General features: G+C 44.7%; 1 protein-coding gene across 3 annotated transcripts in view; it reads left to right on the top strand.

The window, feature by feature from the left end:
- Positions 1 to 15,051, top strand: part of C4_2H1orf21 (chromosome 4_2 C1orf21 homolog) — a 341,397-nt gene that overhangs the window by 278,659 nt on the left and 47,687 nt on the right. For all 3 annotated transcript variants that reach the window (XM_085601527.1, XM_085601529.1, XM_085601528.1), the window contains exon 4: positions 6,413 to 6,489. In XM_085601527.1, coding sequence (XP_085457653.1) covers positions 6,413 to 6,489 — 77 coding nt within the window. The remainder of the gene's footprint in view (positions 1 to 6,412; positions 6,490 to 15,051) is intronic.

Genomic DNA, 15,051 nt, shown 5'->3' with positions numbered 1-15,051 from the left:
GACCCCCAGGTGATGGTGGTCGTCTCTGGATCTTGAGAGCCTCCGGTAAGTGAATGATCCCAGACCTGCAGTGGGGGACATAGTGACAGGCAATGAAGGCTTATGACTTTGACGCTTCAGTGTTGGTTCTGAGGCTGGCATGAGAGCCGATGGATTTTGGAGAAGTTTGGAAGATGGCATGATCCACACAACCCATTTGATGTTTTATTGGAACCGATTCAGGAAATGGATGGATCAGGGACTGCAGAGGTGCAAGCAGGCATGCCGCATGAAAACCATGCTGTGCCGCCTCGGACTATTGACTGATTCTGTGGACCGGACTGTGCTTGCTGATTGCCTGACACTTGGTAGATGCTTAAACATACCTTGGATGAGGTATGTCCAAGGTACCTGCATTAGCACGGGCAGGGCAGATCTTTTTAACTCCCTCTGTACTTTAAAAGCTAGCTCTGTAAGTTCCCTGAAGAGCGCTTTTCTAGTCCAGAGTGAGGCGGATAAGCCAACCGTCCAGGCCTGCATGGGGCTTGGCACAAATAATGGTATTGCACCATATTTAACCTGAGAGTGTAGCCAGTATCACCGGTTCCTGTTAGCCAAACTCATATTTTGCACAGTGCACCTTCTTGTTGCCTTCCCACTTCAGGGCTGGTCTCCTGAGGCTGTCTGCTTGCCCTTGTGATGACCGTCCGGTACAAAGCACTCTTCCCTTTGTACATTTTACTCATCCCTCAGGAAACTGTATCTTTTACCTTTTCTTAACACAGGCCCATATTTGGTATTTGCATGACTGCTTTTATTTATCTGCAGACACTACCCACTGTGAGGATTTGTTTTATAACTGCTGTTTTTATCCAACATGCCATTAAGCTCCGGGTTAGGATAACTATGTAATGAGCTCCTGTTTTTTTAATCTTTTTTTTTTTTACTTGCTTGCTTTTACTGTCGTAACGACTTGTTGCGTTTGCTGATGCTTTACTTTTATGGTCTAAGAAGATCGAATAGAGTTTTCTGTCTGACTGATGCTGTGTCGTGCTGTTGGCATAATCTTAGTTTAACTCAGGATCTTAAATCCAGAAGCACAAGCTCTCGTTTATGCTGATGTAAATTTATTGCTGAAAAGCCTACAGCACCCCTTTGACTGAGCTTCTGTCTTTGGCCTCCTCTCCACCCGCACTCTGCCCGCTGCCCTCGCCAGGCAAGATTCTGCGCTATTTTCACAACTCTGCTTCAAACAGGCAAAGTCCTGTTTTCTAGTCTACACACTACTTTAATTGCAGAGCGAAAGAGATTTTAAGGTCTGTTGGCATAGGTAGGTGGTTCTACAAAGCACCCCATAGAAATTGTCTATGTGACTGTAGAGAAAGAAGGAGTTTTAAGTGAGGAAACCAGCTCGGGCATGATGCATCAAATCAATGATGTGGTCAAGTTGTTTCTGACTGATATTGCAATTACATTTTATTTAGAAGAATAATGCCCCAGCTAACTCTTCCCAACTCCCTAACACATCCTAGGTGCGGTAATGTGGTTTAAATCGGACTGCCCTTCCACCCAGGGCCGGACTGGGCACCGTGTTTTTCCCCGGTGGGCCACCAGGGTGGGGGCCGGTTTTAGAACCCTGGAGGGCCGTTTATGTTACCGGTGGCGGTTTTGCAGCGTAACCCCCCCTCTTCAACTTTTCCACCGCCCATAAAATGGCAAGAGCTTTGCGCTCAATCTGCGAATACCTGCTATATTCAGGCTTTAGGGCACGTAAAATGAATGAGACCATTAATTTTTTTCCCTTCTTTCCTTTGAAAAGAAAGTTACACCCTGTACACTTAAATCAGTGCAGATTATATTCTCCTGATCTGGGCAATAACCCTTCAAATTCTGAACATTATGCAACTCTTCTTCAAGTGAATAAATTCATCTTCACACTCTTTACACCATTTCAATTCCACATTCTTCTTAAGCAAACTACACAGCTTAAAACATTTTTCCAAAAATGTCCTCACAAAGTTACTATAAGGCTCACCAAGTCTTAAAAAGGAAGCCAACTCATCCTTATTCTGTGGAACAGCTGTCTCCGTGATAATCTTACTAATTCCAATTTTTGTTTTAAACCATCTTCCGTCATTGTATGTCCCAACAACTCAAGTTCCTTCTTATAAAAACTTTCATTGCCTTATGTGTCAATCCATTTTCACACAGCTCAACACTGCCCTCACTCTCTCATCATGCTCTTCATGTGTATCACCAAAAATTAGGATAGCAACTTGATATACGACCACCCCAAATAAACCATCTGACATATTTTCCATGGCTCTTTGAAAGACGGATGACGCTAACACTTGACTGAATGGCAATCTGTGTGTGCCATTGAATGTGACAAATGCAGTGAGCCATGAATTCTTCATGCAATCTTATCTGGTGGTATGCCGAGGCTAAATCCAAAGTGGAAACCACTTTGCATTGCCCAGCATACACACCAACTCATAAATCCCAGGAATGGGAAATCTATCCACCACAGCTGCTTTCTTAAGGCCCCTAAGGTCGACACACAAACGAATATCACCATTTTGTTTCTTAGCCACCACCACTAGGCTCAACCATTCAATACCCTCATCCTCCTCAATAACACCTGCTCCTTCCAGCCTCTCCAATTCTACAAGCACAGCTTGCCTGACCGCAAATGGCACCTTCCCTACTTTGCTGTGTGGAACATTGTATTATTTTTATCTTGTGTACATATCCTTTCAAACTCCCACGTGCCTGAGAAAACACTTCAGGAAACTCTTTGACTTTGAAATCCTCCCTCAAGCTAATGGGCAGATTAGAACTAGGATCCAATATGACTCCTAAATCACGGTACTGAAACCAACTTACAACTGCATTACCCTTAGCAGAAACATAAATTTCGCCAACAGCCGTTCTTCCCAAATATTCCACCATTCCTTGAAAATAACCCACCAGTCAGTTTAATGGGCTCTCCACCATACCCTGTAGGTCTAACATATGGCTTACACAATTGCACCGTGTTTTTTTTCCATTTACAAAAAACTATTGGAAATATTAGTCAATGTCACCCCTGAATCAAAAGCATTATAACTCGTTTTCCTTACACCATAACAAAGTCTTGGAGACCTTCACCCCCTTTGTTGAACACTTGTAAAATTATCTCTTCACATTCATCTGAATCTTGTGAAACTTCATTAATCTTCTTTTTGTTACCTCTACAACACTTACTCATATGTCCTTTACGCAAACAGAACTTGTACGTTATCTTCCATCCTGAAAACCTCTTGTCATTAGCCATGTGCCCAGTCATCCCACACCTAAAACATTTCCCTGTAAACTGTTTGACTTTTCACAATTGTCACATTGTCCTTTCACACTTTTGTTACTCACTCCCTTTTTATTCAACACAAACCCCATTCCACCAGCAGCATTCTCAAAGACATTTTGCTTTAGAACCTCTACACACTAAAATGTGCTCAAGCCTTCTAGCTAAATTAATCATCTCAGTAAGAGAAGTATCATCCCTGGACCACAGTTCTTCTCATACCTTATCATTGGTGCAGCCCAGCATAAATTGATCCCTTGACTGCTCATCAACAGAAGAACAAACATACAAGTTGAAGCCAGCTTTCTTAAAACAGTAATTTATTCTTCCACTGATTCCCCTTAGTTTTACATGTGTGTCCCAAAGTGAAAACATGCAAGTATAGATGATACCTTTGGAAGAAAATGTCACTCAAACTTCTTCAAGCATACTTCATACTCATTCATTCCATCACTCTCTTCATCCATTAAATCTGGTAGTGGTTCATACATTTCTTGACCTTCTGGTCCTAAACAGTGCAGTAGTGGAGATGCCTTCCTTTCAGCAGTCCGATTCGTACCACACAATCTGGCATATCTAGAAAATACATTTCAGTATTTCTCCCATTTAATTAATTGCTCTCCAGGAGATGACAAAAAAATAGAGGAGGACACACATGCTGCCTATTCACGCTACTACACCCTCAGTGAAATGCAAAGTATGCACAAATGCTGTTAAAGCTAGACAACTAAACCCACAAATATTATGACAACAAAATGAAGTTCACTGTAACTGTGTGAAAACAATTAGAAATATTTAAGATAACCAAAATAAAGACGTCAAAAAAATTCTCAAGAGCATCACCAATGGCTTCTGCAGCTTAAAAAGGGGATTGAAAAGGTGAGGAGTGCGAGTCACCGTTGTCAATTGCAACTCGCAACAATGACGTCTGCTGCATTCAAGCAGATTGAAATGGTGAGGTGTGCGAATCACCGTTGCCAACTGCTTCTAGCAAAGAATAATAACTCAGGTGTGCGACTCACCATGACTCTCTGTGACCCACAAATAATAAACTCCTGGGGTGTGCGAGTCACCGTCCACTCGCGCTTGATAAAAGCCTTGCAGTCAAACGTATAAATCTAAATGCCGGGTCAGGCTTTCAGGAACGTCACCGATTCAAGGAGCAATGCGCATCAGCAGGGAACGTGTGCTGAGGGGCTCATAAAGCACAAGACGCGTCGGAGGTAACCCAGAAACCAACACGGGTCACATACGCAGGGACGTGAGCATCTGCAGCACGTTTGAGAGCGTGCCCGGATGAGTTTGTCGGAAGACACGTATAAAACTCGTGCAAACACACAACAGCCAAGGCCAGCACAAGCGGGATCCTTAACCCTTCAGTACTTCACTGGTGCATGTGCGGAATATGGCGCAGTCGTGGACAGCATGAGAATGGGAACTCGCGGCTTCACTGCACCACACGCGGCCCAATCATGAGTCTCTCTTCACAACTGCCACCCTAAACAAACGGTAAGCCTGTGACCTTAGACTCCACTAGTAATCCAAAACAAAGTAATCCGATTCACCACCAGCCCAATCTAGAGTGGCACCAACACATAAAGCAAGCTATACAGAAAACGAATAATAAAACTCCTGTCCACTTTGTGTTGAATTCTTCATAAACCTTTAAATACCCAAAAAATGAAGAATTCAGCTAATGGCCAAAATGTGGTGTTCCAATGAGGCAGAACACAGTGGTATTGGGTGGAAAGTAGGTTTAATCCAATATGAAAACTCCACCCGCAGCTCTGGTTCCAGCTCTTTCAATATTTAAAACTCAACTGTTCCCTCAACCTTGTACAAACTAGGAGTAAACATCGGAAGAACACTGTCAGCCATACATTCCACATTCCAGTACATTTCCCCACTCATGCCAGAATACCACGCAGTGGCCATATGTGATCGTACTCTACTCATGTGACCCATTACTTTTAGTAGTAGAAAAGCACTGCTGATGCTTTTACTCTGGAGAGAAAGATAAGTGCAACATGTATATTCTTGAGAGCTGCAATTTGGCAGGCGCTAACTGGGATTTCACGGTTTTGGTGCTTGGTTATAATAAAAGAAAAATGGCTTACTTGATCCCAAAATAAATTTTACATTTTCAGTTTGTCGGTTACTTCTATTTATGTTTTGTATGTTTAGCTTTCGTTTCGTTTTTACTTGGACATACACACCTTTGGGTGCATCCTACTGTGTACACCGATACCTGGTCCTATTTAAACCAGACGTTCAAAACTTTTGAGCGATGCAATGCATCCAACATGAAAAAGCTAAATAAAATTGCTCCCCGAGAGACTCTTGTTTTAGGAGTGCCGCAATCCCATTGAAATATACGGTTCAAGTAATCCTAAAATAATTTGTGTGAATGTGTTTCTGATGCATTGCCATAATGTGTGCTACCCCGAATATCCTGTATCGGTAGGTCTAAACTTGCAGAGTGTTTTAAGTTCCCTCCCCCCCCCCCCCCCCCCCCCGCCGCCCCCCGGTAGGTCTAAACTTGCAGAGTGTTTTAAGTCCCCGCCCCCCCCCCCCCCCTCCACCCCGAACTGCAACCAGAAGGGTGAGCTGGTGGTGACAGCAGATTTAAGCGATAACGTTCCTGCATGAAAAACCTTGATAATTTTAATACAAAACCATATGCACTGCCCGTCCTTCGGCCATGAGACCAGTTGGGAATACAAAAATGTCTTTAGAATTAATTCTGAATAAAGACCGTCTGTAATGAGGAGTGAGGGATAAAACGTTTAGAAGCTAGACACAAGATAAAGCAGTTTAGAAGCCTATTTTGTAGAGCACCATTTGTATCTTTCAAAATATATATATTTGTCTTTCATCGCGGTAACATGAATTTGCACAGCCCACCGTGGGGCATAGCTGAATTCTCCCTGTGCTGTGTGTTGAGTAGTTCTGAACCATCTTGTGGGGCAGGGCGTGCTAAACATTTGCATTGAGCAGTATGAAGCTTCTGTAATAATCATGTTTCTTATTTTCGCTGAATCGCAAGAAGTGCAGAGCACACGTCATCAGATAATTATGTTTTTGTTGCAGGAAAAAAGTGCCAGCCCGAGTGTCCGACTCAAAGCCAACAAGGAGGTTCCCGGATTATCCCATCCACCCCGGGCAAAGTAAGTTCTATTTATGTGTGTAGCCTAAATAAAGGGCAAATGGGCACAATTTTATTTTGCTATTAATTTATTTATATTTAGTTATTTTATTTTACTATTTTATATGTATTTATTATTTTATATGTATTTACTTTATAGCTGAGATGGACCTTAGTAGTTAATTGCATGGGGGTTACTTCAGTAGATCTGAGGAGCTATTCTTGAAGGCGTGGTGGGAAGAAGTTGTTACTGGTCTTGAAACATGATTTTTATGTTTGTAAGTGTGACATGGCAGTAATGATGGGGCGGGTTCAGGTTCACCAACCCGTCCTATCTGTACCTATCATGTGTATTTCACTGTTCTATATGTAATCAATAGTCCTCTTTATTTGTTAAGTACACAGGCCTGAGCTGTAGAGGGCCCTCCCCTCCCCTGCGTGGCTCCTCTTGATTCGTAGCAGGTTATCCTGGTATTTGTGAGGCTTACTGGACCTCAGACATGAATGTCTGTGCCCACCAGTGAACCCTCACCACAGTGTTGAAAAAAATAAGTTATAATGTTCCAACCGCTCACTTGATGGCTTTAGAGTGCACAGCGTGTAAATCTTCAACAAAATAAGCTGTAGCCTGTGGATAAAAGCAGGCCACGTTTCCCCGATTCTTAAAAGGCATCTTCCTCCATCTTCTTTCACAGCCAACTTCAGTGCCAGCTCTGGAACTGTTGTCTTCCTGGGCACCAAACTCCATTGTCATGCCGGTATCTTCCAGAATTCAGCCCTCTTGTCTCCAACTCAGACATAGTACCCACTTCGCTCTCTGACATGAGACGTATCTGTCATCCTTAGCCTTGTGCTGAGTGCAAAGTACTGACTTGCCCAAGATAACACTGAGGCACGCTAGGAGCCATGACTTCATATTACAAAGGGGTTTTCCAGATAGTCTGAGAGTTCACTTCAGTACAGTGGACTACAGACCAGAAGAGTAAATAACTTCTAATACTGTGGAAGAGGCAGATGGGTGCCAGGAGGGTAGATGGAAGTCTGTGCTGTTGGGTATATGATGCACACACCCCATTTTGATTTGAGTACTTGTGTGACTGAATGGGAAGAGGATAAGTGGGTGCAAAGGAGTGAAGTGTTCCCAATGTGTAGTGGTTTTCTGAAGGCCGAAGACCAACAGAGTGTGTTGCGCTCTCAGGTCTCTTAATAAGCTGTCCCTTCATGTGGTATTGTTTGCCTCACTGGAAGGTATGGCTAGGACCGTACAGCCCCACCTGCAGAAATTGCTTTACTTTCCATTAATAAAAATGTGATTCTTGCTCTCTTTAACTAGGACCACATCTCCGTGGTCCATGTAAGATACAAATCAGCAAGCAGCCATTTTGAAAAATGTCCTGCTTGACAGAGTTGGCACAAACATCTAGTTTGTGTCCTACCACAGTAAGCTCTTAAGTGAACAGAGATGAATATTTTTGCTGGCCGGTTTTTGAAATTTTTAGGTGTTCGTGATCTTTTAAGTCCTTTTTAGGTCTCGTCTGAGACAGCTCTTTAGCGCTGCTCTGGCGAGACTTATAGTAAGCCAGTTTTGGAAGTGCAAACAGTGGCTTTTCAGGCCGCCAAATACAGTGCATGTGCCCCGGGCGCGCGCACCATTTGGCAGCCTGAAAAGCACTGCCTGATCACTTGCTTTGATGTCCTCAGTGAGCCGCGCGGCCACTGAGGACATCAAAGTGCACACCATTTGCCATCCCTATTGTCTAGCTAGGTGTCGTCCTTGTTTCCTTTGATCCCTATCTTTCCCTTTCTCAATCTCACCCTCTCCCTGCCTTTTACAACTGCGGCCCGCACCACTGTGCCCGCCCCCACTCCCCCCTCCTACTCCCTCCTCGTTAGCTTCAATATACAAAATAAAATTACCGATAGCAACTGTGAATAATGGGGGTGTTATTCAGCTCGTGGTTCTAAGTGACGTCATAGACAGCGCAAGCTTTCTTGTTACAAGCGCTACTGTCTGCTTGTTTACTTGAGGTTTCTACTGTTGCTTGTGCATATTGCCTGAAATACAACTCCTTCTTAATTCTGCTTTCACCCACTGTTGCACGAGCGACATTCATCGTTTGTCTCCTCCCCTTTTCTATTGCCCAGCGTGTTTCCCCTCTGGGACAGGCCTGTGTTATGGCACGTTCCCAAAGAGCAGGGGGCGGTGCTCGTGGATTAGGCGTCTCCTCAGAAGCATAGCATGGCTCGGGATCGGCTACATCCCTCAGACTGTTTACAGTCCGGTAAGCACTGCTCTCCGGTACTGAGGCTTCGTTAAGTGGGCTCCCATGTCATGGGTGTGGCTGAGGGGGTGTTGTATTCCGTTGCAAGTAAAATGTGCTAACGGGAACTGCCTGCATTTTTTAATATGATGTGACCCGGGAGACATTGTGGACGTACGGCCAGAGCTGCCGACTTTGAATGGAGCTGGGAACCAGGTTCGAGCCGCGGCGTCAGCTCAGCTTCCTGCGATTCTGGACAAATCACTTAATCTTCCCGTGCCTACAAACAAATGTGTCACCTTGTGTAACGTAACTAGTGCTCGTATAATGCACTCCAATACCTTCGGTAATGCAAGAAAGAGAGTTCTCTAAGCATGATGGCCGGTGCCGAGATAGCTTTAGCTGCTTTTTTTTTTTAAACAGATTTATATAGCGCAAACTCGAGCCGAAGGTATAGGAGCGCTTTACATGAGCACAGTTACGGTACACAAGGACACATTCTTTCCCTGACAGTGCTTGAAGATGTGCAAAATGGCTTGTTATAAGGTAACTTGGGGAAAGGGTTCAACTAAATTTGGCAGACCTGTTCGAATGAATTGGGCATATTGCCATATGTACGATCACAGAGGTGTTTAACATAACTCTTCATGACGGGGAACCCGCCCAGCAGCGAGATGGGAGTATGCTTCTATTTCTTGAGGCTAGTGAGCAGTTTTCATGCTGGCTCAAAAGCTGCACCTTTTCTGTAGTAAAGCCTAGGTTGAATTCAAGCATTGACTGCTGGGACATCATTATTGGAAACCGTGAAATGTTGAATGTTTTAGCACTTTAAAATAAGCACCTATGGTATTTTACTGGTATGGTTAATCAACTCTCGGCACCATGCTGCTTCTTGAGGGCTTGTGGCACAGTTATCTAAACTCTTCTTTCACCCTGACGTAGATTTTCGTGTCTGGTGAAAGTAGACGTGGGTGTCAGCAGCATTGATGGCGCGCACAGGCAGAATTATACAGGTTTCTGTTCTTTCTAATTTCGGAACATTACTGCAGTGACACGAAGAATGCACATCCTTATAAACAACCAGTTAGCCCCTCCTAGTTTGGGGTAGACTTGACCTAAAATAACTTCTTCTAATCGTTCTCCTTCCCAAATCTTAAACACTGCTCCTCTCCTACTAAACTATGCTTTAAACGAGGGGTCATTGTATCACAATAAAGTTTACCGTGCCTACTACTTTTAAATAAGACCATAATACCATTCTTGCATTTCTTATTTTTGGTTTTCAGAAAGGTTTTGGAAGATACGGAATCAAAAAGAAAAGTCAGTGAAGAAGATGTTTAGTTATCATAAGTAGCAGTGCTGCACACATTTCTACTTTAGATCTCACATTTTTGTGCTGGCTACAAGCGTCAGTGCACGATGGCGTGCACTCGCACAGCTGCTCCCCGCATTCCCCCTCCCTTCTAGCCCAGCCATCTGCCTTTTCTGCGCCAGCCTTCAGCACCATGCCCCTCCCCCGCTGCTTTAGCGTGTCATCGCGATCGCGATCACTTTCGCTTTCAGAGTGATCGCGATCGCGATGACTTTCTCCTGGCCTCTCCCCTCTGCAGCGTCGGTGTGTATATTATTGGCTTCTTGTGACTGCACATTCAAAATCACTGTTTGTCGTCAAAATCCGGGTGCGTTTTTCACACTATTCTGGACAGCATCTTCTGAAATTCTCAGCAAAGCACGTCAAGAGACATTGCATGAGCCGTTATGAGATGTTGGTTTGCTTTCACGGTGTGTTGTCGTGTTTTAGCTTATTTGTAATGCAACACTATTACATGTGGACTTCTCATCAAAAGTAAAAACACAGAGATGTGTAGTGGACTATATAGCAAGCCCAGCGCCTGATTAGGTGCTTCTGTGTGCGCGCTCGCTGTTTCTTTCTGTCTTTCTATCTCCCCCACCCTTCTCTCAATCTTACTGGATTTCTTTGTTGCTCTCTCCCTCTCTGTTTCTCTCTCGTCCTAACCATTTTCTGTGTCCCTCATTCTGAGTCTCTCTATCTCATTCTCTCTCCTTTCCTAACCCTCTTTGTTCCTGCAGTTCCCCTGTCTCTCTCACTCCTTCACCCTCTCTCTATCTCTCCACCCATCTGTCTTCCGTACTTCCGTTTTTCTCTGGGCCCCTTTATTTCCCTGAGCCTGTGTCCCTCCCCGATACCAAATCTGAAACAAGCATTGGCATAACCAATAGGTCTCGCTTTTGGAACCTTATAAGTGTTTAGCCATGCAACAGTTGCATAACTAAATACTTATAAGGTCCCAAAAGCGAGACCTATTGGCAATGCCAATGCTTGTGTTCCTTTGAAGCCCTTTGCTTACAGAGCTGCAAACAGGGAAGGCTCATAAACAACTGTCAACAACACCCCGAGGGGGTTCACGACGCCACTGTTCAGAGGCAAAAGTGTCACAAGGAACGGGCTTCCATTACAGACACGAGCATGGCACGTGACAGACTCTGCCCCAGCCCATTCTGCCTTTTAAAGCCACTTCTCTACCCTGTGATGTCTGCTCTAGCCTCCATCGCCGTTCGGAGGCACTGGTTTAACATAATTAACATTGCCCCAGACCTGCCCTCCTTGCATATGACATACTGTCCTCACTACCGGCCTTTCAGTGGCAACATTTCGCTAGGTGGCGGGCTCTGAATCGGCCCTATCCACCTTTCGAAGACACCGCTGAATATTTAACTGATTCCGCCACGTTAATTAGAAAGGGAATTTAGCATTTTTTCCAGTAAACGCACCTTCCTGCTGACGAGATCTGCTATAAAGAGCGTGCGCCGTAGTAAGATATGAATACCGGGAGGGCTTTACATGGCCCGGGTGTTGCCGGTGCTTAGCACCAGCAGTTCTAACACGCATTTGCAATGCAATAGGTCTCGCGTTTACACAAGTTTAAGCTTTTGGCATTGTAAATGACAATGCCTTTTAGTTATGTTTTAAAAACGAAAACAAAAATAAAAGGCATTGTCATTTGCAATATCAGTAGCTCAAACTCGCGTAAATGCGAGACCTATTGCATTGCAAATGCTTGTTTGATTTGTACCGTAAATAGTTACTTAATACAAAGTTTATCTGGCTTCCTTCTGAGCTTAGAATTCGGTGAACAACTATGTTGCAGGTTACTCACTCCTGCCATCTTGTTTGGCGCTTCCCTTCTCAAAGACAGATTTGGGATTGTGCTCACAGGTCCGGCATAACTTCTGACAGATGTCTGATAGGGTAATTGTATCTCAGGATGGGCAGACAGTAAAGTCACTGAGATGACCAATCCATGAAGTTGAAAGACTTTCCAACAACGCAGTGATAAACTGCCTGCAGGTAGAGGATGGCATGAACATGGATGAGATGAGGGATCCGTAGACTGCAGAAAAGAAGAGAAACGATTGCAACTCCGTTCTATCAGCTGAGACGAGGGTGCACTAGAAAAGTGGCAGACACGAATGCCTGTGAGCACCAGCCATATCGAAGACTCTCCAAGGACAATTAAGACCCCTTAGAATTAGAAAGCCGAACCAAAGAACTCTTGATCCAAAGTGACAATGGAGGAGATGGTCTGCTATCCATCGATCACCTTCCTAGTAGGGAAGGATGCTCAGCATCCTGGAAGAGCTTTATATAGAGTCTCCTTTGATCATTGCTCAAAGGATGGTCACACACTCAGGCACGTGTTGGCAGGCTGGTGGGCCACACCCATCCACATGGTGGTGGAGCTTTTACATATGTTGCACTGGGACCTATGAAATTATCTTGACACCTGCCATGCTTGATTACTGAAAGGAAAACTCTTTATCTCATAAAAGCCTACTACTGGGGAAATACACGATGGGCAGGAGCCATAGGGAAATGTGGAAGGTATGGGTTTATTAAACATAGAGATCATGCATAAAATAGTGTCCGTTCATCCCTTAGCTAAAAAACACTTACCTGATTTGTTGTTTGAGGGTGACAGCCACTGCTCCCCAGGACTGGCCTTGAAGATGACAAACCACCTCTGTGGTCTGTCTTGCAAACAATGTTCTGAAGCTGAAAACAGTGGCAGAAGCTCAGAACAGAAAAAAGCCTAATCTATTACAATTTCAACAATCCATTCCTCCTAGCAGGACGTAAACCACTCCGGATAGCGTCCTCTGGTTTGACCCTCCAGTTTGATACATGAGCTATGCCGAGCGGTTTCCTTGCTATGGTCTGAGATTCAAGACTATGCAAAGGCTAAGAGACTCTGATCAGATTCAATAGTAAGCAGAGAGACCTAGAACCAGCGTCTATACTATGTGCAGAAGACACACAAAGGATTCTGTCCTATAAGACCAATGTGTGATCTTTCACTTCTGCAGCACACTGTGTAGATTAGGCAGACCCAGCTCGTCTGTCTGTCCCTGCCTGCAAAGCACAGCAGCATAGATGTAGGACTGTGACTTACCCTCAGCTCTTTCTCTAGCGCATGGGACACATTTAGTGGTCTTGGAAAGGACTTCCTGCTTCACATCGCATGGAAAGGACAGACCTCAGTATTTTCACCACACACTGCGCGCATCTTGTAGAAGGCGGACCTAGAACCCCCTCCTTTATTCCTTCATCCAGCATGGAGGAGAGATGAGGAACCATGGCAGACAGTCTCATTCGGCGTGACTCACCCGGCGCCCACAGTGCCGACGGACCACCAGCTCATGGTCCAGACTCAGCCAATGGCTCATTTATCCGAAGCAGGTCCATCTGTGTGTGGCCTTTTAAATGGTGCTCTGGAGCAGTGGGTCAGTATATCCATCTGTGTGCCATATTCTTCTCTGAAGGTGCATGTCAAACACCCAAAGTAGCATTCAAAGACCTCTGCACTAGCTGGGGTGTGAACATGCACTACGCGTGCGGAAGGAGGGAGCTGTGCTGCGAGTTTAAAGCAGGAACAAGACTCTGGAGCCCACCAAGCACATGTTCTTGTCTCTTCATCTGATCTCATTAATGAGACTGTAATTATTATTCAATTATTTATGCACCAAACACCACAAATTGAATTGCCTCCTAAAAGTATTTATTGCCCAACTCAACGTTACTCCTCTTAAGATTCAGAGTTGGCCCTAGCTGGATCTGAACCTGTGACCTTCAGGTTGGCAGTGCCAACTCAAACCGTTCGTCTATTCTACCGGCCTTGTGTGGCTTTTGCTTTCTTACTCTTTCCCAAACCCAAATTCACTTGTGAAAAGTGTGGAGCTGTCTTTCTGATCATGTATGTGAAGAGTGAATGATCTATGCAGAGAGAAACTGCAGTTGAGAGACCCAGAATGAAGCACATTTGTGTATAACTGGTCAGGAAGAAGGATGAGGTAACCAGCTGGGACTGAAGCGGTGTCCGGCATGACTGGCAGTGCCTTCAGTGATGAGATTGTATGTGTTTGCCCTCGAGTGACTCGTGAGGATGTGCATGTATGGTCTGGATGTTTCTGGAGAGTAATGAGCCTTGAGGGAGGGGTTCTTGGTCCTACCCTGCCCTGTATGGAGTTTGGGGAGAACATTTCCTTTCCAGAAGACCCTTTAGAAAAGGGGTCCACCCCATGGATGGTGGACTGAATCTCACTGACTACTTACCTAGTCGTGTCAAAAAAGACATGTACCGTCGCCGTATCGAGGGTCTCTTCTGTGGCCTTTTCAGTGGTGACTGACTATAGCCCTGCTATCTCTTTATCACATGCCCAGTCAGTCACCTCCACAGTGTTATGCTATGACAACTTTGCCACCCTGTTTATTTTTCCTTGCTTAGGAATCTGTATTTAGGAAAGGACGTATCAAAGCAATTATTTTAAGTTGAATCGAGAACATAAAAACCAGGAGTTTCTCAAATGCCATCTTGAATTGGGCTCCTAGCTTGTAGTTCTGAAAATGGTATGAAAAAAAAACCCTGCTGAGCCATTGTGGTTTGGAATGACTGTTTGTTCCTGAGCCTTTCATCTTGGAATGGCAGCTATATTCTCCACCTTGAGAAGAAGAAATTACCATTAAGTTTTGGAGCACCTGGCCTTTGCTGCTACATGCACTCCTATGACGAAGTAGGATCTGCAAGGAGTGGAGTTGCCTGTCCTGAATGGAGCCATGCATTCTGTGCTTGACTGATGAGCATGATGCAAACAAGCAGCGCACAAGACACTGCCCATATACCAAGGAAACAGGTGCTTCCAGGCCCTCACTCACTGTTCAGAAGGCACAGTTACCCCTTTCTTTCTCTGTGCTAGTCCAGTATGTGCATGCACAGTTTGACCCTCTAGTATGAGGGGTGTAGGGG

This window comes from Triturus cristatus, chromosome 4_2 (assembly GCF_964204655.1).
Source record: "Triturus cristatus chromosome 4_2, aTriCri1.1, whole genome shotgun sequence".
NCBI classification, from domain to species: Eukaryota; Metazoa; Chordata; class Amphibia; order Caudata; family Salamandridae; genus Triturus; species Triturus cristatus.
The sequence above is the reverse complement of the archived record's forward strand: the minus strand, read 5'-3'. Positions and strand labels throughout refer to the sequence as shown.